The sequence below is a fragment of the Hirundo rustica genome, chromosome 19, assembly GCF_015227805.2.
Source record: "Hirundo rustica isolate bHirRus1 chromosome 19, bHirRus1.pri.v3, whole genome shotgun sequence".
NCBI classification, from domain to species: domain Eukaryota; kingdom Metazoa; phylum Chordata; class Aves; order Passeriformes; family Hirundinidae; genus Hirundo; species Hirundo rustica.
In genome coordinates, this window is record NC_053468.1 from 9,832,998 (window position 1) to 9,857,002 (window position 24,005).

Below are 24,005 nucleotides of genomic sequence, written 5' to 3' on the forward strand. Positions count from 1 at the left end.
CTCTGCAGGGCCAGGCTGCCCCAGGGCTGAGGGAAAGGCTCCTGGAGGAGCTGGGGGTGCAGCTGAAGGCTCTGCACCCAACACACTCAGGGACAGACACTCATCTCAGTGACACATCTGCACGAGAGCTTCCTCAAGGCACAAATACTCTGTCCTGAGGTGCTGGCTGCTTCCCAAGAACTCTCAGTAGAGGCTCCTCTTGGAAAAGATTTCAATGAAACACAGCTGCACCTCAGACCTGGGGGAATTGTGAATGCTCAGAGTCTCTGATTGTTAACAGGATGTTCCTGGAGAAAGTGCCACATGCAGGACAGGTAAAATGGACTGAGAAGGGTCCAGAACTGCAATTTTCAACCTCTTATTTTCTTTTCTTTTTATGCTGTTCTCATTTTTCCTTATTTTTTTGTTCTTCATTTATTTGATTTCATATTTAGTTCTTTATATTTTTGGATCTTTACTCAGTAGAAAGCACCTGGCTGCTCATAACATTTGGAATCCTCCTGGAAGCTGCCTGCAGCTGCCACGTGATCCTTACCCTGGATGTCTCCTCTAAAACAGAGCTCCCAGCACAGTGTTGACCTTTTGGGGTGGCTTTTGCTCGGATCCAGCAGAGGAACGGGGCCAGCAGCAGTTTCCAGCCTTAGGTGTTTCCGTTTTTTCTCTCCAGGGATTCTCATTCCAAGCACACATCTGAATTCAGGGCTGTACTCTGCTCAGCCCGTGAACTCCCCAGGGATCATCTCTTAGGACAGAGCAGCAGCAGATGTGGGATGGGAATGGTGTTTGCAGTCTGCTCTGCTGCTGCCAGCCACAGCTAGCAACGCAGTGCTCTGCACTCTGCCATGCCTCAATGTTCCCATAAATTCCCTCTTGGGGTTTGCACCCCAGGAATCCAGGGTTTCTGCTTGGAACAACCTCACAGTCAGATCTGGAGAAGCTCCTTTGGAGAAGTAACTGTGGATTTTTGAACTTCAGATGAAAAGCCAGGTGCTGAATCTCTTATTTATCAGAATTTCCCTTGACGTTAATAAGAGATGGAGCTGAGCAGGGAGTGCAAACATTCAGCCTCAGGTTTCTGGAATTCACATTTGCTGTTGCCTGATATGCATTGCCTTGCATGAGTTAATTAGCCTGTACAGAGGATCAATTTCTCTTCGTTTTATATTTACATGCTTTGCTCAGAGCTCCTCTGCTGGGATGAAGGAATTTCACGTTGTCAGTTTATTCCAGCAACGAGTCTAAAACTGAACCTGAGCAGAGCTTGTTTGATGTCTGGGCTCTGATAAAAGCATCTCTAACTTCCAGCTCTGGCTCTCTGAGCTTCTGGTAAGGAGCAGAAGGCTCTGCCCAGATGCTTTTGTATCTCACAGAATCTGGGATGGGTTTAAGGATGGAATTTTGAGTGAAGACCTGAACCTGAAACATTCTGGGGTGAATTTGCTGCAGCCTTTCAGTAGCTGAAGGAAACTTCCAAGAAAGATGGAGAGAGACTTTTACCGGGGTGTGTGGTGCAGGACAGGGGGAATGGCTGCCAGAGGGCAGGGCTGGATGGGAGATTGGGCAGGAATTATTCCCTGTGAGGGTGGGCAGGCCCTGGCACAGGGTGCCCAGAGCAGCTGTGGCTGCCCCTGGATCTCTGGAATGTCCAAGGCCAGGTTGGACACTGGGGCTTGGAGCAGCCTGGGACAGTGGGAGGTGTCCCTTCCATGGCAGGGGTGGCACTGGATGGGCTTTGAGGTCCCTTGTAACCCAAACCAGTCTGGGATTCTGTGGTTCTTACTGTGGGAGCCAGCAGGGCTGATCTTCCCTCACCTCTGTCTAATGAATTTTGTGTATCAGGGCTTGACATGCTTTGTCCCAGGGACCAAAGCTTTTGTAGCTCAGAATATTTGCTGAGATCTCCACTGCTCTCTCGGTAGAGAGATTAGTTGAGGAAATAAGTGCTGCTCCCTTGGGAACTGTGGTGCATTGCCAGTTTGCCAGATGACATCACAAGAAAAAAAATCCAAAAGTTATATCAGGCTGTGATGGCTGAAGCATTGTTTTATATTTTAAAAGACCCCTGCTTTGATATTGAAGACTTAGCTGTCACAAAAGGGAATGGGTATGATTTAATTTTTTACAAGGTTGCAGCAAAAGAGAGCGATAAAATCCTAATGGTGCTGCTCTTTTAAGGTATCTGCTGGGAAAACCAAAGATCTTCCTAAAGTAAACTTCGTGCTGTATTTTCAGGAGCAGGCAAGTCACAGTATACCAATCTTCACAAGAGGGGAAAGAGGAAATACCAGCCCTCTGCGGCCTCAACCTGCCCTCTCTAAGTGTACATCATCTCCTTGTGCTTTAGCCCTCAGCTCGAGTGTCCCAGGTGATTTCAGTTCTTGTGTTGAGTCAGAGGAGAGTGAAGCTGCCAGATATTTTACTGTAGCTTTATATTTGTCACGTGAGAAATTTGGCTCAGAGAAATCGATTCCACGCTTTTGTCCTAACTGGAGGAAGGAAAAACGTGAAGCACTGCAAGTGCCATGAATAGGCTCCAGTCCTTTCATGCCTGGGGTTTTTTTTCACCTTGCACTCTGCAGCTCTCCCTGAAACTCGGTGGGAGGTTGGGCTGTGGGTGCAGGAGCTGTCACCCGGCCCCATGGTCTGGGGAACATTTTCCCCTGCACCTCTGCTTGCCTCTCACACAGAGCTGGGTCACTGCTAGGTTGTTTCTGGCACTTCTGTATCAGGTTCCCTGCTTCACCCCATTTTTCTCAGAACTTACAAGGAAAAAGATATTTTGCATTAATTAGCAAGAATAGTTGCACAACCCCAGCGCTGAGACGTGAAGCAATGAAGCTGTGAGCTGCAGCGGTGTGAACCTGCAGCCCATGGCAGAGCAGTGATGGATTTCACCGGCACTGCCCGGCGTTTGGGGCTGTCCCTGCCCCAGCCAGGGTAACCAGGTCCCTGCTCTCACCCTGCTTTCAGCCTCACTGCCCCTCTCACCACTGCAGGGATCCCTGTTCTGGTGCCTGCCAGGCTGCTCCAGGCCATTGCCTGCACCCAGTGTGCCCCGGTGACACAAACGTGCTGGTGCCACCGTGTCCCCAGGGCCAGCCCTCCTGCTTGGCCCTGCACTGGCACACAAAGCCCAAACACACCAGGTCTGTGCCCTGCTGGGGCCCTGCTGCTCCCTCCTGCTCCTCCCCACCCAGGGACACAAGCCCAGACTGCTCTCGCAGCCACAATTTCATATTCTCTCACAGGATGCTCAGCAGTAAATGCAGCTTGGGGAGAGGAGAAAGCAGCTTTCTCTGTCTCATTTTCAGAAAATGTAAATAGTACAATAAACTTAAACTTCCCCAGAAAGCACTTTGTGCAATCTGAGCATTTTTTCACCCTAATTTGTCATCTCTGTAAAGTATCCTTTTTTTTCATGCAGATTTATTGTTTTTCTTTGCCCAGTGATTCCTGAAGCCTGTCAGTATCACTTTTAAAAATGTATCTATAATAAGGGACTTGGCAATTAAACAAACAGAAGAAAATCACCCAGAAAATGCATTGTAGTTTGGTTATTTAAATAACTGCCTTGTCCCTGTGGAGTAACTTCAACTGAGACAAATAAAATCCCTCAGGTTTGATTCATTCCAATGCCTAAAGGAGCTGACAAGAAAGATGGAGAGAGACAATTTAAAAGGGTCTGGAGTGAAAGGACAAGGTGGAAAGGCTTCAGACTGGGAGATAATAGGCTTAGATGGGATATTGGGAAGGAATCGTTCCCTGGCAGGGTGGGCAGGGGCTGGCACAGGGTGCCCAGAGCAGCTGTGGCTGCTCCTGGATCCCTGGCAGTGCCCAAGGCCAGGTTGGACACTGGGGCTTGGAGCAGCCTGGGACAGTTGGAGGTGTCCCTGCCATGGCAGGGGTGGCACTGGATGGGCTCTGAGGTCCCTCCCAACCCAAACCGTTCCATGGCTCTCCATCACCTCCCTTCACATTGTGCAGCCATTTTTCTCCTGTTGTTGCTGGTCTCTGGTTTTAGATGTGTGGTGAGCACTGGGATGTGCCAGGATACCCAGGGGGGCAGGCGAGACTGCTGCATCCTCAGGGCACTGGGACACAAAGCTGCAGCCCCAAAACACGAGTTGTGCGGGGCTGAGGAGCACAGCAGGGGCTGAAATGTGATCCTTGAGCCGTGTGAGTCCAGGCTTGGGAGGGGGCTGAACCTGCTGCTGGTAAAGTCCTGTAGTTAAAACTGATTCACCGGGAAATGCTGGGTTTGATACTCAGCGAGGATACACACCAGGCTTTGCTATTCTGGTCAGATACCTGTTAACAGCTACTTGGAGATCTGTTCCAGGGATATAAATAGGCTTTAGAAGGTAAAGCACTACCTGGGTGTTGTAAATAAAGATGTCAAATGATAGTCCGTAGCCAAACTGCAGATACTGGGTGGAGGGTGATGGCTTTCGCTGTGTTCATAGGCATCTTATATCTAATGCACCATAAAAGTGCTGGATTTTATAGCCATGGTTGTGCTAAGTGAGGGATGTTACATCCCCAGCCTCCAGCATTCCCTCTCAACATTCCCTGTTCCAGCAACTGCAGAGCCCAGTTAGGTTTTCATTTAAGGTCCATATGGGAAGCACGTGGAAAAAGATCTCTTTGATCTGTCATTTCTTAATGGCGACATATGAAATATTTTGTTTGTTTGTCTTTCAAGGTTGTTCTTGCCCTCCCTTGAAATTTAACTCTTCCCTGGGCAAGCTGATACTGTTGTTTCTTTCTGGGGAAGTGAAAAAGGATCCCTCTGCTGTGGTGGGGTGACCCTGGCTGGGCACCCTGTGCCCACCAAGCCCCTCTGTCACTGCCCTGCTCAGCTGGGCAGGGGAGACAGGACACAGGGAAAGGTTCTGGCTGGGATAAGGGCAGGGAGGGATCCCTCACCAGCTGCTGCCACGGGCAAACAGACTCAGCTGGGGGAAAACAGTTTCATTTGTCACCCATCAAATCAGAGCAGGAAACTGAGAAATAAACCCAAATCTCCAAACCCCTCCCTTCTTCCCAGCCTCAACTTCACTCCTGATTTGTTCTCCCTCCTCCCCCTCAGAGGCTCAGGGGGATGGGAATGGGGCTGTGCTCAGTCCATCACACACAGTTGTCCCTGCTGCTCCTTCCTCCAGAGGGTTTGGACTCCTCACACTGCCCCTGCTCCAGCCTGGGGTCCCTCCTAGGGGAGAGTTCTGCTGGAACTGCCCCAGTGTGGATCCCTTTATCCATGGGCTCTGTCCTTCAGGAGCTGCCCCAGTGTGGATCCCTTTATCCATGGCTCAGTCCTTCAGGAACTGCCCCAGTGTGGATCCCTTTATCCATGGGCTCAGTCCTTCAGGAGCTGCCCCAGTGTGGATCCCTTTATCCATGGGCTCAGTCCTTCAGGAGCTGCCCCAGTGTGGATCCCTTTATCCATGGGCTCAGTCCTTCAGGAGCTGCCCCAGTGAGGTTCCTCCCATGGGGTCACGAGTCCTTCCAGCAGAGCTGTTCCAGGTGGGCTCCTCCCTCCATGGATCCACAGGCCCTGCCAGGACCCTGCTCCAGCAGGAGCTTCCCACGGGGTCAGAGCTCTCCCAGGCTCTGTTCTGAGCTCTTCCAGGGGCTGCAGGAGAAACTCTGCTCCCTGTGCTCTCAGATGCCTCTCCAGGGGCTGCACCCTGGCATCTTTGGGGAACCTCATCTCCAGCACCTGGAGCCGCTCCAGCCCCTTCTTTAGCCCTGCCCTTGGTTTCTGAGTTCATTCTCTCAGACATTCTCACTCCTCCCTTCCCCAGCTGCAATGGGGCACTTTTGGGGTTTTTTTCCCCCATTTTTACCTCGGTTACCCCAGAGATGCTCCCACAGCCCCTGCTGGGCTCAGCCTTGGCCAGCACGGGGTCTGTCCTGGAGCCAGCTGGAATTGTCTCCATCAGACACTCTCACAGAACCCACCCCTCTTGCCTCCTCCACCTCCAGTCAACCCCAAAACACAACTGAGGGTTAAACTTCAGCCTGGGGAATAAGCAGCCGCAGCAGAGATCCCTTAGAAGGCTCTGGCTTCTCTGAAAGTGCCCTTGATGACGCAGACTGAAGGTAGATCAGTATGGAAAACATGACCTAGATGTTCTTTCTAAGCAGAATACTCATATATACACACATAAATATATATATAAAATAATCATCTTGCAAGCACTGGCAGCTCTTTAAAGGAGCAGCAAAAGCTCTTTTTCTTCAGAAATACCACATCAACAGCCTCGGCACAGTCCCCAGTGATTAAAGCTACACCTACAACAAGAGCTGGAAGCTCTGCCAGTAAACCTTCTTCCTGCTAATGCTGCTGAAAGACCCTTCATTATCCCACCCGAGGCAGAGCTGAAAAACAGATCCTGTCCAACATCCCTGCATCAAAAAGGAGAGACTCAGGCAGTGGCAGCAGAATCAAATGCTCAGAAATATTTTCCCCCTTCTGCAGTGATTTGCAGATGCCCCTGAGACCCCTATTCCATGTACAGAGACTCTGTGCTTCCCAGCAGTGGCCGTTTGATTGCTCACTCAGAATTTTTTCAGAAAGCTGTTTTGCATTAGAGTATGGTTTAATATGAAATCTAGTAGCTGGATAATTGATAAATTATGGCCTTGAATAGCTTAAATATAATTAGTTATTATGAGGTAGAGAATTGTCATTTTTATAAGGAGGACTATCAAGTTATTATTGTAGGATTTGAATAACCATTTATTAAACATTAATATAATTAAAATTAACCCTTTTGGGGTAATTGCATGTATCTGTCAAAATTTATTTTGTACCCTGGTAGACTTGTAGTCCAAATTAATGTTGAGACCTTTTAGTTGTTGATCACAAATGATCTCCTAAGCCAAGATGGAACGGAGTAAACAGCAAGACAGATCAAAGGTTTGTACTGGTCACTGATGTGATCCAGCTCAGGGAGCTACAGTAGTGAAATTAAAAATATGGGGCTTAAATGGGTTTGAGGCAGAGGTAAGTATTGCCCTGGCCATTTGCATAAGGATGTGCCTTCAGGTTCCCAGTGCACTACTGAGATTCTCCACACTAAAGAAATAAAATGTAAGACATGAATGTGAGAATTAAATCCAGTAAATGATGTTTTATTCACTGAATTGCTCCATCTGAGTAACTTGCCCCAACTGTGGTCTGAAGCTTTATTCCAAAACCCAGGTCTTGAGATTCCAGTTCTCCCAGCATTTCTGGTGGAGCACATTTTGTCTAAATGAGCAGCATCATTGACCCCCTCAGGGCTGACCATGGCACTGCCCAGGCTCCCCAGGGAATGGGCACGGCCCGAGGCTGCCAGAGCTCCAGGAGCTCCCAGGGATGCCCAGGGTGGAATTGTTGGGGTGTCTGTGCAGGGACAGGGGCTGGACTGGATGATCCTTGGGGATCCCTTTTCTCTCGGAATATTTGTGATTTCAACTGGGAGCTGTAACTGGGAAGCTTCAGGCCTGAAGTCCTTCATTTCAATTATCTCAAGAGGTGCTCCAGTCAGACTGCAAACGAGTTTCTCTGTGGCCCCTGAGTGGCTGCTAATCCTGAGCAGTGAGAGCTCTGTGCTGCTGCAGTCCTGAGCCTGTTGAGCTCCTTGTGATCCCAGCCCTGATTCCTCCTCCATCCACACTGAACCACCACAGGCAGCTTAGTGGCTAAACTGAGCTCAAGGCTTTTCTCTTTGTTTTGTTTTGTTTTTTTTTTTAATGTATATGCAAATATATAATTTCAAAGTGACCTACTCAGTTTTTACTTCATGCAGCTTAGGTACAGGAAGAAAATAATCCATCCGTTGAATTTTCCTGTGCAAGATGACAAATGCTCACTTAAAAAGGAGGCTTCTTCCCCCAGTCAGGTGAGTGAGAGTGCTCAGAGCTTTGCCATGTTCACCTTGCTCTCCAGAGGCCTTTTCCTGCCCTCATCCACCTTTTCCCTCTCCAGCTGCTGCAGCAGAGGATGCACAGTGTCAGAGGAGGAGATGGCCAAAATAATGCCAAAGAATCCTCGGTGTTGTCCTGTGTCTGAACACCAGAGCTCTTAATACCGGACAGGTAAGACAGACACCCCCTATGAGCTGTGTGGTTGGAGCTGCTGTGATTTGCCCTGGAGCAGTTGTGAACAGCATCTCCAAGCCCTGTGATTTTCAGGGTGATTTTTGGAAATGGGGGAACATTTCCCAGGGAGAGCAAAGCAGTTTGGAAAGCTGCTGGTGGGTTGTGTCCGGCCTCTCATACCTGGGGGTTTTGTGCCTTCTTATTTCCTATGGGTCATAATAACTTTTTCTTTTTCTTTTTCTTTTTCTTTTTCTTTTTCTTTTTCATTTTCTTTTTCTTTTTCTTTTTCTTTTTCTTTTTCTTTTTCTTTTTCTTTTTCTTTTTCTTTTTCTTTTTCTTTTTCTTTTTCTTTTTCTTTTTCCTTTCTCTTTCTCTTTTTCTCTTTCCTTTCTCTTTCTCTTTTTCTCTTTCTTTTTCCCAGAACTGTTTCCTCTGTACCTCAAGAACTTCCTGTAAGAAATTTTTAGGCTGCTGGTGGGAGTCCCATGGAATGAGTCAGCTCCGTGCTGCTTTCAGTCTGGTGAATGAGAGGATTCTGGAGGCATAATTTCCTTATTACTGAAGCCTGGGTTTGACAAAATTGTACAATTCACTGTTTTCTTGTAGATATGTGTGTCTAATTGACAGAAAGAAAACACCAAAGCCTCGTGTGAATCAGAATTCCAGAATCTTTAAGGATGGAAAAAAACTCCAGGATCATCGAGTCAAACCTGTGACTGACCCAGCGCAGAGCACTGAGTGCCACATCCATTCATTCCTTGAGCAGCTCCCGGGATGGAGATTCCAAACCTCCCTGGGCAGCAACCTCCCAATGCCTGACCCCCCTCTTCATGGGGAAATTCCTGCTGATGTCCACCCTGAGCCTCCCCTGGCCCAGGCTGAGGCCGTTCCCTCTCCTCCTGTCCCTGTTCCCTGGGAGCAGAGCCCGACCCCCCCGGCTGTCCCCTCCGGTCAGGGAGTTGTGCAGAGACACAAGGTTCCCCCTGAGCCTCCTTTTCTCCAGGCTGAGCCCCTTCCCAGCTCCCTCAGCAGCTCCTGGCGCTCCAGACCCTTCCCAGCTCCTTTTCCTTCTCTCTGAACGTGTGCAGATCAGAGGCACCACTGTGCTGGTAAGTTGTTGTGTGCCCCAGCTTTGGCCAAAGCAGGAACACGAGAGCAGCAACGCTCTGGTTAATTATTCTGATACCTCCCTTCCTTAAGAGGCTCTGAGATGAGTGTATCTTTTAAGGGAAACAATTAAGTCTTGCATCCAGTAGGTTATTTCCCTGAGAAATACCAAAAATACCTTTCTGCTGAGAATTAGCCTTTCTGCAGTAATTTCTCTGTATAAAATGCAAATCCACTGTCCGGGCCCCAGATAAATCCACACTGGGATGGCATCACTGCTGGTGCACAGTCCTGGCTGTGCTGCTGGGATTCTTCAACCATTTCCAGCTCCAGCACTCAGCCACAAGCCTGAAACTCCTCACCTTAGTCCTGCTCATGTTTTCCCTTTCTTTGAGGTTTTGAAGAGCTTAAAGATCACCTCTCTCAAAGTACTCGACAAAAGTATCTCTGCTCTGTGAGAAGGTAACTCCTGCACTCTTCATCTGAAGCATTTTTCTATCTACCTGATCTTTTCATGTATTTTTTTTTTTTCCCAGAAAATTCACCTTCATCCTCTTTTTTGCTTCATGACCTACATCCCACTCATTTGTGGCCTACTCAGCCCTGGGGGCACCTCTGGGGTGCTGTGTCCAGCTCTGGATCCTCAGCACAGCAGGGACAGGAGCTCCTGGAGCGGGGCCAGCGCACGCTGTGAGGATGAGGAGGGACTGGAGCATCTCCATGCCCAGGAAAGGCTGAGGGAGCTGGGGCTGTTCAGCCTGGAGAGGAGCCCCAGCTGAGAGGGGCCCTCAGCCCTGGGTGTCCCTGTGTGCAGGGAGGGGCAGAGCAGGGCCCAGGCTCTGCTCCGGGGGCCAGCAGTGGCACCAGAGCCACGGGCAGGGCCTGAGCCCAGCAATTCCCCCTGCACAGGAGGCACAACTTCTGCCCTGGGCAGTGCCCAGCCCTCAACAGGCTGCCCAGGGAGGGGCTGGAGTCTCCTCAGCGGGGATATTGCAGAGCCCTGTGGGCACAATCGTGTGCCCTGTGCTCTGGGATGGCCCTGCCTGAGCAGGGAGGTGGCACCAGGGACCCGCTGTGCTCCCTTCAGGCCTGGCCCAGCCTGGGGCTCTGGGATCCACTGGCAAGACAAAAGACAAGACCAGGTATTATAAAGGCCAGGGAAAGAAACAGGGTATGAAACACATTTGGGTTTTGGCTTTCCATGTGGCAATCTCAAACCCTATTTCCTTACTGCATTCCCCAAATATTTCCTCCCTGTCCCACCATTCTTGGCCATCCTGACCATCCCTGTCCCAATGTCCTTCAGAACTGACCAGGAGTTTAGAATTAATGTCTGAGCTTTAGTGTTTCCATCCACAAAATAGATATTGCTCATCTGAAGGTTATGGTCACAGCTGATGAGTCTAAAGCTCCTTAAAGATATGATGTTGTAAAAATTGTAAAGGCTATTGATGGTTTATTATTTTTTATCTGTAATATTTACTGCCTTTCACTTCCTTCTTGCATAACAGAGCAAATGTTGCTCTGCTTCCTGAAAACGCGTGGTAAATCAACTGATCCACTGTTGTTTTCAAGTATCCTTACTTAGTGCTAGTTTTCATGCACATGTTTTGGAATCTATGTAAAATATGCCTTAAATAGCTGAAAAAAATAAATGCCAGGGCTCTTACAGCTTTTTCCACCTGCTTTCAATGCAGAGCTGCCAAAGCATTTCAGTGGTTTATAGCCTGTTGCCCAAAATGAAATTCTGTGTTACTTTTGGTTTAAGGGCTAATAGCTTTTTGAAATATATTAGTGTTTTCTGGTGACAGATCCAAGATTAGCTGTTTATCCATTGTTCCAAGAGGTATTCTATAATCCTGTGGCACAGTCAACTTTATGAGGAATTTTACAACCTTTCATGAGTGCATTGTGGTTTAAAATGCTAAAAAAGCAGTTAAGGAGAGAGGAAAACAAAGCACTGCAGTGTGTCCCTCTGGTGTTCCATTGGCCTTTGAAGTGCTGGGGAGTGAGGAGCGATGACTGCAGGAATGACTGCAGGAATGACTGCAGAAGGAATCACTTTGCCCAGACAGACTGAGGAACCAGCCAGCCAAAGTTTTTAAGTGCTGCAGAACTGCTTTACTGGAGGAGTATTTGCCTTAAAACAATGAACAGCCAGAGTGGGGGAGCCCAAGTCACTGCCAGACCTTGAGCATGTCCTTGGGAGCAGCAGAACTGAGAGAATGATGTCCATTGCATTGATGTCATCAGCCCTGGTTTTTTCATGTGATGAGATCAGAGTGGGCAGCAGATTGAGGAGGGGGATTCTGCCCCTGTGCCCCCGTGCTCAGGTGAGACCCCACCTGCAGAGCTGCCCCAGCCCTGGGCCCAGCACAGGCAGGACCTGGAGCTGCTGCAGGAGCCCAGAGGAGGCTCCAGGATGAGCAGAGGGATGGAGCAGCTCTGCTGGGAGGAGAGGCTGGGAGAGCTGGGAATGTTCACCTGGAGAGGAGAAGCTTTGGGGTGAGCTCACTGTGACATTGCAGGGCCTGAATGAGCTGCAGGAAACACGGAAAGATACCATTGTCCTGGAGTGCCAGTGGCTTCCCACTGCCAGAGGGCAGGGCTGGATGGGATATTGGGCAGGAATTGTTCCCTGGAGGGTGGGCAGGCCGTGGCACAGGGTGCCCAGAGCAGCTGTGGCTGCCCCTGGATCCCTGGCAGTGTCCAAGGCCAGGTTGGACACTGGGGCTTGGAGCAGCCTGGGACAGTGGAAGGTGTCCCTGCCATGGCAGGGGTGGCACTAGATGGGCTTTGAGGTCCCTCCCAACCCAACCCACTCTGGGATTCTCTTCTGTGATTCTGGGACCTGAGGCAATGCAAAAGCAGGACTTTGGGAGTGGATCCATTGCTCCCAGGTGGTTCCTGCAGGGCCAGGCAAAGGCAGAGCACAGTTGGGGATGGCAGGCTCAGGACACCTCTGCTTTGTGCACCCTTGCAAACTGTGGGCACAGCTGGGACAAATCTCTCCATAATACTTTATTCCTCTTTTGCATGGGGGAAGAAGGGAAACACCCAAGTGCTGTGATGAGATAGACCAGAGGAGGGAGAACTGGATGGGCTCAGCACAGCTTTTTTCTTTTAAAAGCTACTCTGTGAGACCTTCAGCCCTAGATGGAAATGTATATTCCTTCAGGAGAAGTATTTCAGAGGCAGGGTCTAGCACATCATTTTCTCTCCCTGCCTTTTTAAAGATATCATATCCTTCCCCCACAACAAATGCTATTGTTGGAAAGAAAATGGAAAATCTTTCCAGCCATTCTTCTGAAATGAAAGCAGCAATCTTCAAAGCTAAGAACAATCCCTTCAGGGTAGCTGAGTAACTGCTCAGGCTATACAAAAACAGCCAATTTGTACTTGTGAGGTATCGAGGCTCAGCTGTTCAATCGCTGGAGATGTTTGTACCTGGCAGTGGCTGGAGTCGTCTGTCACTGGGACACGGTGGGCTGGGCCCGGTCACTGAATGGTGCCTGAGGCCTGGTTTTGTATTGGGGGAGAAATCACAGCCTTTTTTGGGCACCAGTTTTCTTTTGATGGAGGAAGTCACAGGTTTGGCTGAGCCTTGGGATCTGCTTTCCTTTGCAGCTCCACCATCCAGTGCGTGGTGGGAGCGGAGCAGGCTCATCCTCCCCTGGTTTGTCCTCCCAGCCAAAACTCTGCTTTATTTTGTGCCCAATCTCCTACTGCACTTCCACCTAAACATTAAAGGAGAGGAGGAGACAGGGTTCTCTGTAAATTACTCCCCAGCTAAGAATATTTGCAGTAAAAAGGAGATTCCGACCTGAAAATAGCTTCTTTTGGGGGCTTCCCCAGTGGGATTGGCAGCTGTGTGGACCCCACTTCCCAAACTCCCCTGTGACTGGCCCTGTTTCTGCACCCAGGCTGTTCAGCCACTCTGAAATTGCAGCCTTCAGCTGAGTGTCTGCATATTTGACACATGAGAAGATGGCCAAGATGATCAGAGGGATGGAGGGCTGAAGCTGCTCTCTGAGGAAAGGCTGAGAGAGCTGACAGGAAACGTGGGGAGAGAGGATTTTACAAGGCCCTGGCACAGGGTGCCCAGAGCAGCTGTGGCTGCCCCTGGATCCCTGGCAGTGCCCAAGGCCAGGTTGGACACTGGGGCTTGGAGCAGCCTGGGATGGTGGGAGGTGTCCCTGCCATGGCAGGGGTGGAACGAGAAGGGCTTTAAGGTCCCTCCAACCCAACCCATGCTATGACTCTATGACTTCCCTGAAAACTCAGCTCTGGGCATTTTGCCTGGAGACACCAAATGAATCAACAGCAAATCTGAGATAAAAACCAGCTTGGTTTTGTTTTTCCCACTGTACCTTTCATTGAACTCCACAAGGATACACAGCACCTGTCAGATTTTGCTGAGACAGGCACTTGGTGTGTTTTGGGAACTGGGAAGACAGTTCACATACAGATTCCCAACATAAAACAAAAGCCTGCCTGAGAGGGAAGTTCAGTTGTTTAACTCCAAGTGTAAACACATATATGTCTGTTTCTTGACCTACTTGATTTTCTAAAACTGCATTGAATTATTGCTTTTGCTTGGATGCAGACCTCTTGAAATTTTTATGAGAAGCATCTTCTAAATTCTGTAGCAAGAATTTATTGATGTCAGTCAGTGAAGTTTAATCAGTGTGGCGCAATTCACATTGGCATTTGTCAAGCAGTTGTTGCCATCTGTGGTTCCTCTTTATTGGGAGGTTTAAATTTTTTGGGTTAAAGCAGTGTATAATAATACAGATGGCATTATGGCCAGCCCACCATTCAGAACCACAGCAGGATAAACACTGCCCTGGCGTGGCTGGGATCCAGTTGAAGCACAGTGCAAGAGACATCTGAGTACTGCAAAAGAAGAATTACATGAAAAGGCATAAGCAGGCAAGTATTTGTGCACAGTGGCTTGTAAAAGTCACAGGACTTTTTTTTTTTTTTTTAAATTTGCTTTCTTTAATACAACACTGTCTGTATTTTGAGATTGACACATGGAGGGTTCTCATGGATAAGGAATAAAAGAAGGATGTCAGTTTTCCACTGGCATCTATGGCTGCACCGTGGCCAAGTCTTGTGTTTGTACCTTCAGTGCAGACTCCATGACTCTGGACTCTCATCCTGCCCAGCATGGTCCTGCTGGGGGCAGCAGGAGTATGGGCAGGGCCATGGAGGGTTCAGAAAAGGCTTTGAGCTTTGACCCTAGGCTGAGTGCTTGGTGTAAGCCAGGGGACAAATCCTCCTTCTGGAGCATGAGCTGCAGCATCTAGAAAGTCCTCAGAGGCAGGCTCAGGCAGCAGCCAAGAGGGGACACTCCATTTCTGGGCTCTCCTCTGAGGTGGGAGAGGCCAGATTGCTACAGAAAGCAAGAGCAGGCTTTGGGGGAGGCAGCTGAGCCCTGAGAGGGCTCCTCCATCTGAGCAAACTGACCTCTGGCCTTTGGATATTGAGTTCTGGGCTTTGTCTTGGCTGCAGAGTCAGACCTGCACTTCTGGCAGTCATGGGTAAGGGCAGTCCCAATGTCAATAGGAACAGGGATGGTGCAATTTGACTTTGGGATCTTCCAGCATTTCCCTGCTCCCCACAGGCATGGCTGTACTACAGGGATGGTGCAATCTGACTTTGGGATCTTCCAGCATTTCCCTGCTCCCCACAGGCACGGCTGTACTGCAGGGATGGTGCAATCTGACTTTGGGATCTTCCAGCGTTTCCCTACTCCCCACAGGCACGGCTGTACTACAGGGATGGTGCAATCTGACTTTGGGATCTTCCAGCATTTCCCTGCTCCCCACAGGCACGGCTGTACTGCAGTGCTGGTGCAGGGCCCAGCAGCTGAGTGTGTCAGCCTGGGACTCAAGGGTCTGGTGACAAACCGACCTCTTGTCCTGAAGGCTCCTAAAGGCTTCAGTTCTGGGCAGGTCTTTTGTGTCATCTCTTGGTTTCCTTGGAATTTGAACCCCAGGGAATGGCCCACCGCTGTCAGAGGGCAGGGAGGGATGGGATATTGGGCAGGAATTGTTCCCTGTGAGGGTGGGCAGGCCCTGGCACAGGGTGCCCAGGGAAGCTGTGGCTGCCCCTGGATCCCTGGCAGTGCCCAAGGCCAGGCTGGATGGGGTTTGGAGCAGCCTGGGATGTCTCTGCCCATGGCAGGGGGGGAGATGAGATGGGCTTTGAGGTCCTTTGCAACCTAAACCATTCTGTGATTCTGTGTTTCTTATCAAGGTCTTCAGGGATCTTTTTGTTTGCTGGTGCAACATGAAGAAACAATGGTATTCCCTGGCTCAGGGACTATCAGGTGATGATTAGGTGCTAAAATAACTAAGGCCATGTAAGTATCTTTTGTAATAAAAAAGAAATAAGAGAGAATTTATTTTCTAGTCACACAAGGAATCAATATTTAAAATGGATTTTCTGATTTTTTGATGATTTATCAAAATTTCAGTGAATTTGCTCCTCTTGATCTTCTCCCTTCCCCTCTGTTTTTTCAAGAAATAAGATGAAGATTTTCAACCCAGCTCTAATAATAAAATTACTTCATAATTAGGTTCTGGTCATCAAGATGAATATTGAAGTTCAAAGCAGCAAAACTGAAGAGCAGTTGACTTTAAGCTATGATTTTGCTTTTTGTGAGAAATTCCTTGATTTCTGAAGTCAGTCAAGAGCTGCAGCCATTCTAGAAGCTTTATAAATGCTGATCCTGAAACATACTTATTGATAACCACGGCACAGATCTTTTTAATATCCTTGAGGGAAGCATGCAGCAATTTCATATGCTAAAAGCACAATAAGTTGCTTGTTTTTTCACAGCATTTTCCTGATGGATCAGTGATGAGCTGTCCATGCTGACAGGCTGAACTTAAAAACTCATGAAATATGAATGGAGTTATTGTAATGTGCAACTAAATATGTTCCCAGCTTTGAAGATAACACTGAGGAAAGTTACTTTTGTGCATTAGCTGGTCCCACAGTGGAGAAAAGCATTAAGGCTGGGGATAAAGGGGTCCACTCCTCGATGTTAAATACATACCTGAAGTATGTCAGAAAGGGCTCAGAGAGAGCAGAGTGAGCCATCAGCTTTGGAATACTGACTTCTGAAAATAATAAAACATCTTTCTCTGCAAGTTTTACTCCTTTCACCAGCTCAGGCCTCGCAATGATTTTGGTGACCCTTGCAGGGAACAGGTTCCACATGGAGAAAACTCCAGTGGGAAAAACAAGGAGTTCATAGGCAACATGGAGGCTTAAATTCATCTACCTGATGAACGTGGGGTTTTCTCAGAGGTGGGTTTGGTGGCAAAGCAACAAAATTGAGGCTGAATAAGCAGGAATTCTTGAGAGCCTGAGAGAAAAAAGGGAAGATGCAACTCCTGAGCACCACCTGAAGCCTGAAAGCAAAGACCCAATTGCACTTACAGCACTCCAGCCAGAACTCTCAAACTTTGAGGAAATAAAATTTGCTTTAAATTGAACCTTTTCGCAGGTTTTTGTTCGGGTTTTTTTTTTTTTTTTTTCCTTTTGCAGATCACTGTTCTCATATAGGGATTTGCTTATGGAAAGGCTCATTTAGGCAGTTCAAAGAAATTTAGCTAAAAGACCCAAACATTTTCTTTTTTTTTTTTTTTTTTTTTCCATTTGAGCTGGTGCTACAAGGCTGGAAATGTAACTAGGTGCACCCTGGGATGATCTGAGCGAGGACTGAGCTGGTGCTGAGGGAAGGCACCTTTGCCCTGGAGAACACCCAGCACTGGCAGAAGCTCCAGTGAGTAACAGAAACTATTTTTTCCTGCCTGTTTTACATCTCCCAGACTGTGAAGACAGTCTGCCCCAGATCTGTCATGGTATCATGCTACCATCACACACTCCTGAAGTGATCGGGGGGTGATAGCTTCTGCAATCCAGTTATTTTTGTATTTTTAATTCTTCTTCTAACTGGCAGCTCGTGCTGGCAGTATTTTAAGGAGCAAAGATTTCAGCTAAAGCATTACTATGTCATTAACCAATCCATTGAATATTCATGATTTAGTGGATTTTTTTCCCCCACAGAAGCAGAGAAGTAATTATTTTGGCTAGCACTTGAAAAGTGTGTGTGTGCTGTTCACAGAACTCCACCAGAATGGGCAAAAATAGAATTTTTCTATTAGACATGCAAACTGATCTCCTCTGCCCAGTACTGACACATATCCTTTAGTTCTTCTTCTCTATTTAGCAACAATATTTCAAACTGTTTTTTTATTGGAAGGAAAGTAATGAAAATGGGAAAAAAGAAAAAAAAAAAGAGATTAAAAAAAGAAGGGAAAAACCTCCAAACTCTCCAGTGGAGGCTGAGCTATGCCTTGGTTGAACCCTGATTTAGAGTGTGGAGTCTTGACAGACCATTTCAAGCAACCATTTTGTATTTGCTGTTGAAATTTAGTTCAGTGTTCTGGGGGTGCAAAGCTCAAAGGAAATACAGGTGGGGAAGCTGCTCTCAGGCCTTGGAATGCCACAAAGTGTAACTTTTCTTGGTATCCTACAGCCATGTCCTGTTGGTGCCCATCTTCAGGGCAGGATGACAGGAAAGAGCCCCAAGTCATGCCAGGGGAAGTTAAATTAGATGTTAGGAAAACTTCATCACTGAGAGGGTGGTCAGGACCTGGCACAGGCTGAACACCACCCCTGGAAGTGTTCAAAAAACACGTGGGTGAGGCACCTGGGGACAGGGGTTAGTGCTGAACAGGGCACTGTTTGGCCTGGATGGCTTTGGAGGTTTTTCCCAAGCTCGGTGGTTCTGTGATTCTCTGATTCAGTGGACTCTCTGGTGTTTGTTGTTGTTACCTGAAGCATTCTGCTCTCCCTTGTTGCTCTAGGGGAGGTACAGAGGGATGTGTCTGTGGATAATTCTGCAGCTCTGGTGACACAGGTGGCACTTGGCTCCTTGGCAGTCCCAGAGAGCTGAGGCTCTTTCAGAACGTGCTGAGGGTGTTTTTCAGGACTCACTGAAGGAAATGTGATGCTTGGTGTGAATACTCTGGGGTTTGCTTGGTCTCCTCAGGCCAGAAGTGACTGGAGTACAACGGAACAAAACTGAAATAACTTCTCCCAAGTGAAAGAAATGAAGGGAAAATTTGCTGCTGCTGAGAGCAGCAGGGGCCTGTGGAACACAGAGTGGTGCAAAGCAGTTCAGGAAGGGGGATCAGCTATTCCTCAGGCTGCTTCCCTTAGCACTTCTGCAAAGGAAGCACAGCCCAGCTGCCCCTGAGGCCAGCAGCAGGGCCAGCTCTCCTGGAGGCAGGTGCAGCTGGGCTGGGGGCAGTCCCAAGTGATGGAATCGTTGTCCCAGCACAGCTTCACAGTCTGCTGCTTGCCTCTCCCCAGAATAGAAGAACAGCAGCAGCAGCAACAGAAACCTGGGGAGCTTTTAGAAGTTAATCCTCCTAGACAGGGCAGGGGGGCTCTTGGCACATGAGTATTCTGACTTCTTATATAGCTCTCATATTATTTTGCACACAGAGATTTTTTTCTTTGCATTTTTTTTGGACATCTTTATTTTCTCCTGCTGTGCTGTCCTCCCCAGGAGCACACACTTACGGGTGCCAGGTGCCCTGAAGCCATCTGTCACCCTAAGAGGACTTGTGGCTTTCTCCCTCCTTCCTGTTTTTTGGGGACTTAATTCTGCTTCTTTCCTGGGGGAAGTGGTAGCAAAAATGCTCGCCTTGTCGTTCAGCAAGGAGCTGCTTCAAATTCTTGCAAGCTCTTTTTTAAGATCCTAAGATTATTTTTTTTTTTTTTCCCATTGGGATCATCTGTAACAGCCATGTGCCAAAAGCCTTTAAATCCATCTTTTTCCGAACGGGTTTATAATTAAAATAGATCTTGCTGCTTCTGTGTAATGCACCAGCCTGACTCCAGTGGGAGCAGTGGCGATGAAGGACAACGGGAATAGGTCTTTATCCCAGACTGCTTCAGAATAAGCAGCAGGTACTTTTCTGTTTGCACAAATATTTCTGCTCCTGACAGTTAAGTCCATGTGGTTTCCTTTTTCGGTAAACTACTCTGCCAAGCTGGGGTGGTTTGTTTATTTGTTTAATAAAAAGTGCTTTTATTTATAGAGAAGAAAAATCTCAGTTGTCAGCTTTGGAAACAAACCTTCTGTTTATCATGTGCCAAAATACCCCTATGGAACCCCCAAACCAGCTTCCCCTCAGTGCCTGCCAAAAGCTGGTTTTCAGCAATTTGTGAGGTATTTCTAGCTCTATGTCACATTTTCATTCACATTTTCACCCTCTTATAATGAACCTGAGTGGGAATGATGGACTGACCACAGTATTTTAGGGTCTGACTACGAGTTACGTGCCTGTTCTCTTCTCCAGGTTTGTAGCAGGATCATGGGTCTGAGCATACAAACAATAAAAGACTTAATGTGCAGCTAGGACTGAATTAAAACTCCAATCCTTCAAGGCAATTTTAGGTTTGTTTCCATGGCATTGATTTTTCTTTTTTAATTATGGCTTGAACGTGAGAGGGGTTATTCTTACCTTTTGAAAAGTTGCCTTGTAGGATACAATGGCTCAAGGTTGTTTGAATTTCTAATGCCTGTTGGAGGCATCTTTCTGAAAAGCAGGGTTAACGGTGGCACATGCATAAAAGCTTGGAAAACAGGGGTTACTGGGCTTATTCAGTAGTGGCTGTGCCCTCATGAGAAGATTCAGCATTCTGGCATTAAAACAGGATGTGAATTGTAGTTCATGATGTTTATCACTTTACCTCATGTCAGGGTTTGAGGTACAAGCGATCCTTGCTAACGACAGCCGCGACAGCTCTGAAGTCATTCCCTGGCTCCGGCACGGAGGGTGTGGGGAGCCTGGGGAAGCACGACGCTTCCTTTGTCATTCCATGCGGGGCAGGGGAAGCCTCCGAGGGAGAGGACAAAGCTTCCAGCGGGGAAACCGGGGAGCAGAGTCCAGGAGAGGGCCACGCACCGGCCCGGGGGCTCAAACTTTCTGTGACACCGAGCAGCCCGAGCCATCTCACCCGCTACAGCCCCGCGCACCCCATCCCCGCACAGCCCGGCACCCAGCGCTCCCCATCCCCACAGAGCCCTGGCACCCAGCGCTCCCCATCCCCACAGAGCCCCGGCACCCAGCGCTCCCCATCCCCATAGAGCCCCGGCACCCAGCGCTCCCCATCCCCACAGAGCCCCGGCACCCAGCGCTCCCCATCCCCGCACAGCCCCGGCATCCAGCGCTCCCCATCCCCACAGAGCCCCGGCACCCAGCGCTCCCCATCCCCGCACAGCCCCGGCACCCAGCGCTCCCCATCCCCATAGAGCCCCGGCACCCAGCGCTCCCCATCCCCACAGAGCCCCGGCACCCAGCGCTCCCCATCCCCGCACGGGCCCGGCACCCAGCGCTCCCCATCCCCACAGAGCCCCGGCACCCAGCGCTCCCCATCCCCACAGAGCCCCGGCACCCAGCGCTCCCCATCCCCGCACGGCCCGGGCACTTAGCGCTCCCCATCCCCGCACAGGCCCGGCACCCAGCGCTCCCCATCCCCGCACGGCCCTGGCAGCCCGCACCCCGCATGCCCCTCACGGCCCGGGCACTCCGCGCCCCACGCACTACCCCATCCCGCAGTGCCGGCGGGGGCGATGCCCGGCCGCGCTGCCCCGCTCGGCTCCGCCGCAGCCCCCGGGCCTCCGTGCCGGGCCGTGGCGGCGGCCGGGCCGCTCTCGCAGGCGCGGGGGCTCTGCCGCCGCGCCGGCCTGCGCGGGGCGGGGCGGGGGCTCCGCGCGGCCGCCCGTGCCGCCCCCCTCCCGGGCGACCGTGAGGGGCGGGCGCCCCGCGCCCCCCGCCCCGCACCCGGCCCCGCTGCCCGCTCCGCCCGCGCAGGGGATCCGGCCCAGGCCCGGCCAGCGCAGCGCCGGCTCCGCGCTCCCCCCGCTCCCCCAGCGGGCCGGTCGGAGGCGGGAGGCGGGCGGGGGGCCGGGCGTTGATGCCGCCGCCGCCGCCGCCGCTTGCTGTCGCAGGGCCTCCTCGGCCCCGCGGCCGCCCCGCGCGGGGCATGAAGTTGCGGCGGCGGCAGCGCGGCGGGCGGATCGGGCGGGCGGCCCCGGCCGCGCCTCCTCTGCGGGGCCGTAGTCCGGGGCGTGCTCGCCGCGCCTGGGCTGGCGGTGCCGCTGCTCGCCGGCCCTCCCGCTCCGCTCGCCGCCGCCGTGTGCGGCCAGCGCGGCCGGCCGGGCGCGCTCCCCGCGATGTGCGCGCAGCGGCTGTGTGCGGCCGCCGGCCCGCTCCCATAGCCCTGCCGGCAGCGCGGCGGCTGGCGGGGCCCCTCGGGAAGTTTGATGGCTTCTTTGAGGAGAGTCAAAGTCCTGCTGGTGTTAAACCTGATCGCCGTGGCCGGCTTCGTCCTCTTCCTGGCCAAGTGCAGACCCATCGCGACCAAGAGCGGCGACTCCTTCCATGACATCCATCCCAGGGCAGAAGTGACCAACTTGACAGCCCACGGCATCAGCTCCATCCAGGATGCGGTGCTGAAGAGGCTCTCGCTCCTAGAAGACATAGTCTACAGGCAGCTGAATGGTAAGAACGGTTCTCCTGCTCTTTAATGCGTTCGGGGAAGGGTCGGTGATGGTGAATCGAGGCTCGGAGCAGGTGCCCGCCTTGCCCGAAGTTTGCCTGACGGACCCCTGCTCCCCCCTATGTTGTTGTGCAGACGGAGTCTCAACGGGCTGAATCGATTTAAAGCATCTGATTTCCAAATTCCTTGTGTGTCTAAAGCTCGGGGTACATTGCACAGGATGGAAGGAAATGGTAATAAGAGAACGCTGCCTTTCCGATTTATAGCGGCGGTCAGAAGATAACAGTGGCACGATTTCTGCATCAAACGAGCCGGGCGTGCGGTGGGTGAAGCACAGGCTGTATTGATTGAGGGAATGGCTTTTACTCCCACAGAGCTGCGTTTGGAAAGGAGTTTTCAAATGGCTCAAGTGTGTTGCATCATTTGAGTGCAGAAGGTCAGAAAGCAAAAGGCACTTTCTCTAAGAAGTTAAGCAAACTATTCGGTATTTCCTATGGCTCAGCACTGACAACTGCTAATTAAAATCTCAAGTAATGTTTCTCTTCATAGCACAGAAAAGGGATTTCCATTAAAATCTCACCAGGTTCAGTAGTTCGGAGACATAGGAAGGGAGTTTTAAAGATGCTGTGCAGGATAGAGAAACGCATTGTAAAGATGTAAGAAATCTAGGTGAGGTATCTAATTAAAACACTCACTGTGGAAGCTGATTTTTTTAAAGTTGCTCCCCACAGATTCACAACTGGGGGTGTAATTTCAATCAAGGGTCTTGGTTATTGCTTCCAATCTCCATAGCTTCAATCCCTGCAAGTTTCTGTGTGTCGGAACGAGCAGAGTTGGTGTTTCTGGCAGTGTCAGTGTGATTCCCTCTCCGAGTTTGGAATATGGAGCTCATGCCCCGTTCTGTGCTGTGCTGAAGCAAGAGCTGCTGTGTGCTGTGTCTGTGTGCCGAGCCTGTAGCCGGTGTCACTTTGTACCCGGGGGAGAGGCAAGTCAGGGATGCAGCGTGGCTCTCCCAGAGCACTTGGCTCGGGCAGTGGCTTTGGGGGCAGCACTGGAGCACTCGGCTGAGGAGGAAAGTGTGGCTGATATTGCAGCTTTATACACTTGGCATGAGAAACCTGTGCGTGGTCCTGCCTGTGCCTGGCACTACGAGATGCTGAAGTGGCACCCGTGAGCGATAAACAGAGGAGAAGTGTGAGAATAACGAGGAATAAGGTAGAAAGTTGAATGCTATTTGCAATCAAACTGTGAAATTGCCTGCTCCCAGATCCTGCTAGGGCAGAAGATTCCTGGAAGATATAGGCAGTTATTTGGGCAATAACTGCAGCTCAAGATAAGAGCCCTTATTCCAGGACGCCGGACTAGGACCGGAGAAGCGCTCATGCAGCGCTCAGCCATCCCTGCAGATACAGGGCGAGCTGGGGCTATCACTTACTGCCCCTCTGTGGAGGTTAACGTGGGGGTCCCCGTTCTGCCCTGCCCCGGGGCTGCTCCTGGCCCTGCCTGGGGCTGGTGAGAGGAGCTGCAGGGGCACGGACAGCTCAGTGCTGTCCCCAGGCTGCTGTGGGCACGGGCAGCGCTGTCTGGAGCCTGCTCAGTGCTGAGCAGCACTCATGCACCTACACACCAGGGGAGGCAGAGAGGGAAGAGATACTTTGGCATATCACAAACGTTTTCTCAGGGCAGGCAGAAAGCTGAGCACGTAAATGTGACATCTTGTCTGGCCTCTGCATCCTGGGGTGATTTATAGCAGCGCTGATCAGTCTGCCTAAAAAATAGCTCTGGCACAGCACTTATGTAACTTTGGGTCAGTGTATATATTTGGTACATGTGGTTTGGAGAGAAGCTCAGTGTGCTCAGCGCTCTGAGGGGTGTCTGTGCTTCAGCTGGGCTGGGGTTTACAGCAAGATGTGGGGGGCCAGGTGAACCCCATCCCCACCTGCCAGCTCTGAAAGGAAACACTCAGGGGCACCGGGACAGCCCCTGGGACTGAGGATGAGGAACAGCTGGATTGGCTTTCCCCCCAGGAATTTTCTGTGCCTGGATCAGCCAGTGTTCATCCTGGGCACTTGAGGAGGAACACCTGAAATCTGCCTGCTGGAAGTGTGCAAAAAGGAGCTCTCCAGTTCTCTTTGATTTTTGTGTGGGTAGTTTTGTGCTGGTGCCTCACAAACCCCACCTTAGTTCTGGGCCAAGCTCGCTGCACAAGGACC

At 50.4% G+C, this 24,005-nt stretch overlaps 1 protein-coding gene and 1 long non-coding RNA gene across 3 annotated transcripts in view; one reads left to right on the forward strand and one right to left on the reverse strand.

The window, feature by feature from the left end:
- Positions 1-13,873: 13,873 nt before the first annotated feature.
- On the reverse strand, positions 13,874-20,246 carry LOC120761340 (uncharacterized). Of its 2 annotated transcripts, none has more exons than XR_005703603.2 (3): positions 19,981-20,246; positions 18,052-18,212; positions 13,874-16,576 (listed from the first exon to the last, which is right to left on the reverse strand). It is a non-coding gene; the product is annotated as an uncharacterized LOC120761340 (long non-coding RNA). The 2 variants fall into 2 exon arrangements; XR_009208434.1 differs by lacking the exon at positions 19,981-20,246 and having other exon boundaries at positions 13,874-16,405; positions 16,493-16,576; positions 18,052-18,529.
- A 1,218-nt stretch (positions 20,247-21,464) lies between these two features.
- Positions 21,465-24,005, forward strand: part of GALNT17 (polypeptide N-acetylgalactosaminyltransferase 17) — a 209,367-nt gene continuing 206,826 nt past the window's right edge. Inside the window, exon 1 of the mRNA XM_040082495.1 lies at positions 21,465-21,794. Within this exon, the coding sequence (XP_039938429.1) occupies positions 21,557-21,794 (238 nt within the window). The 5' untranslated portion in view covers positions 21,465-21,556. The remainder of the gene's footprint in view (positions 21,795-24,005) is intronic.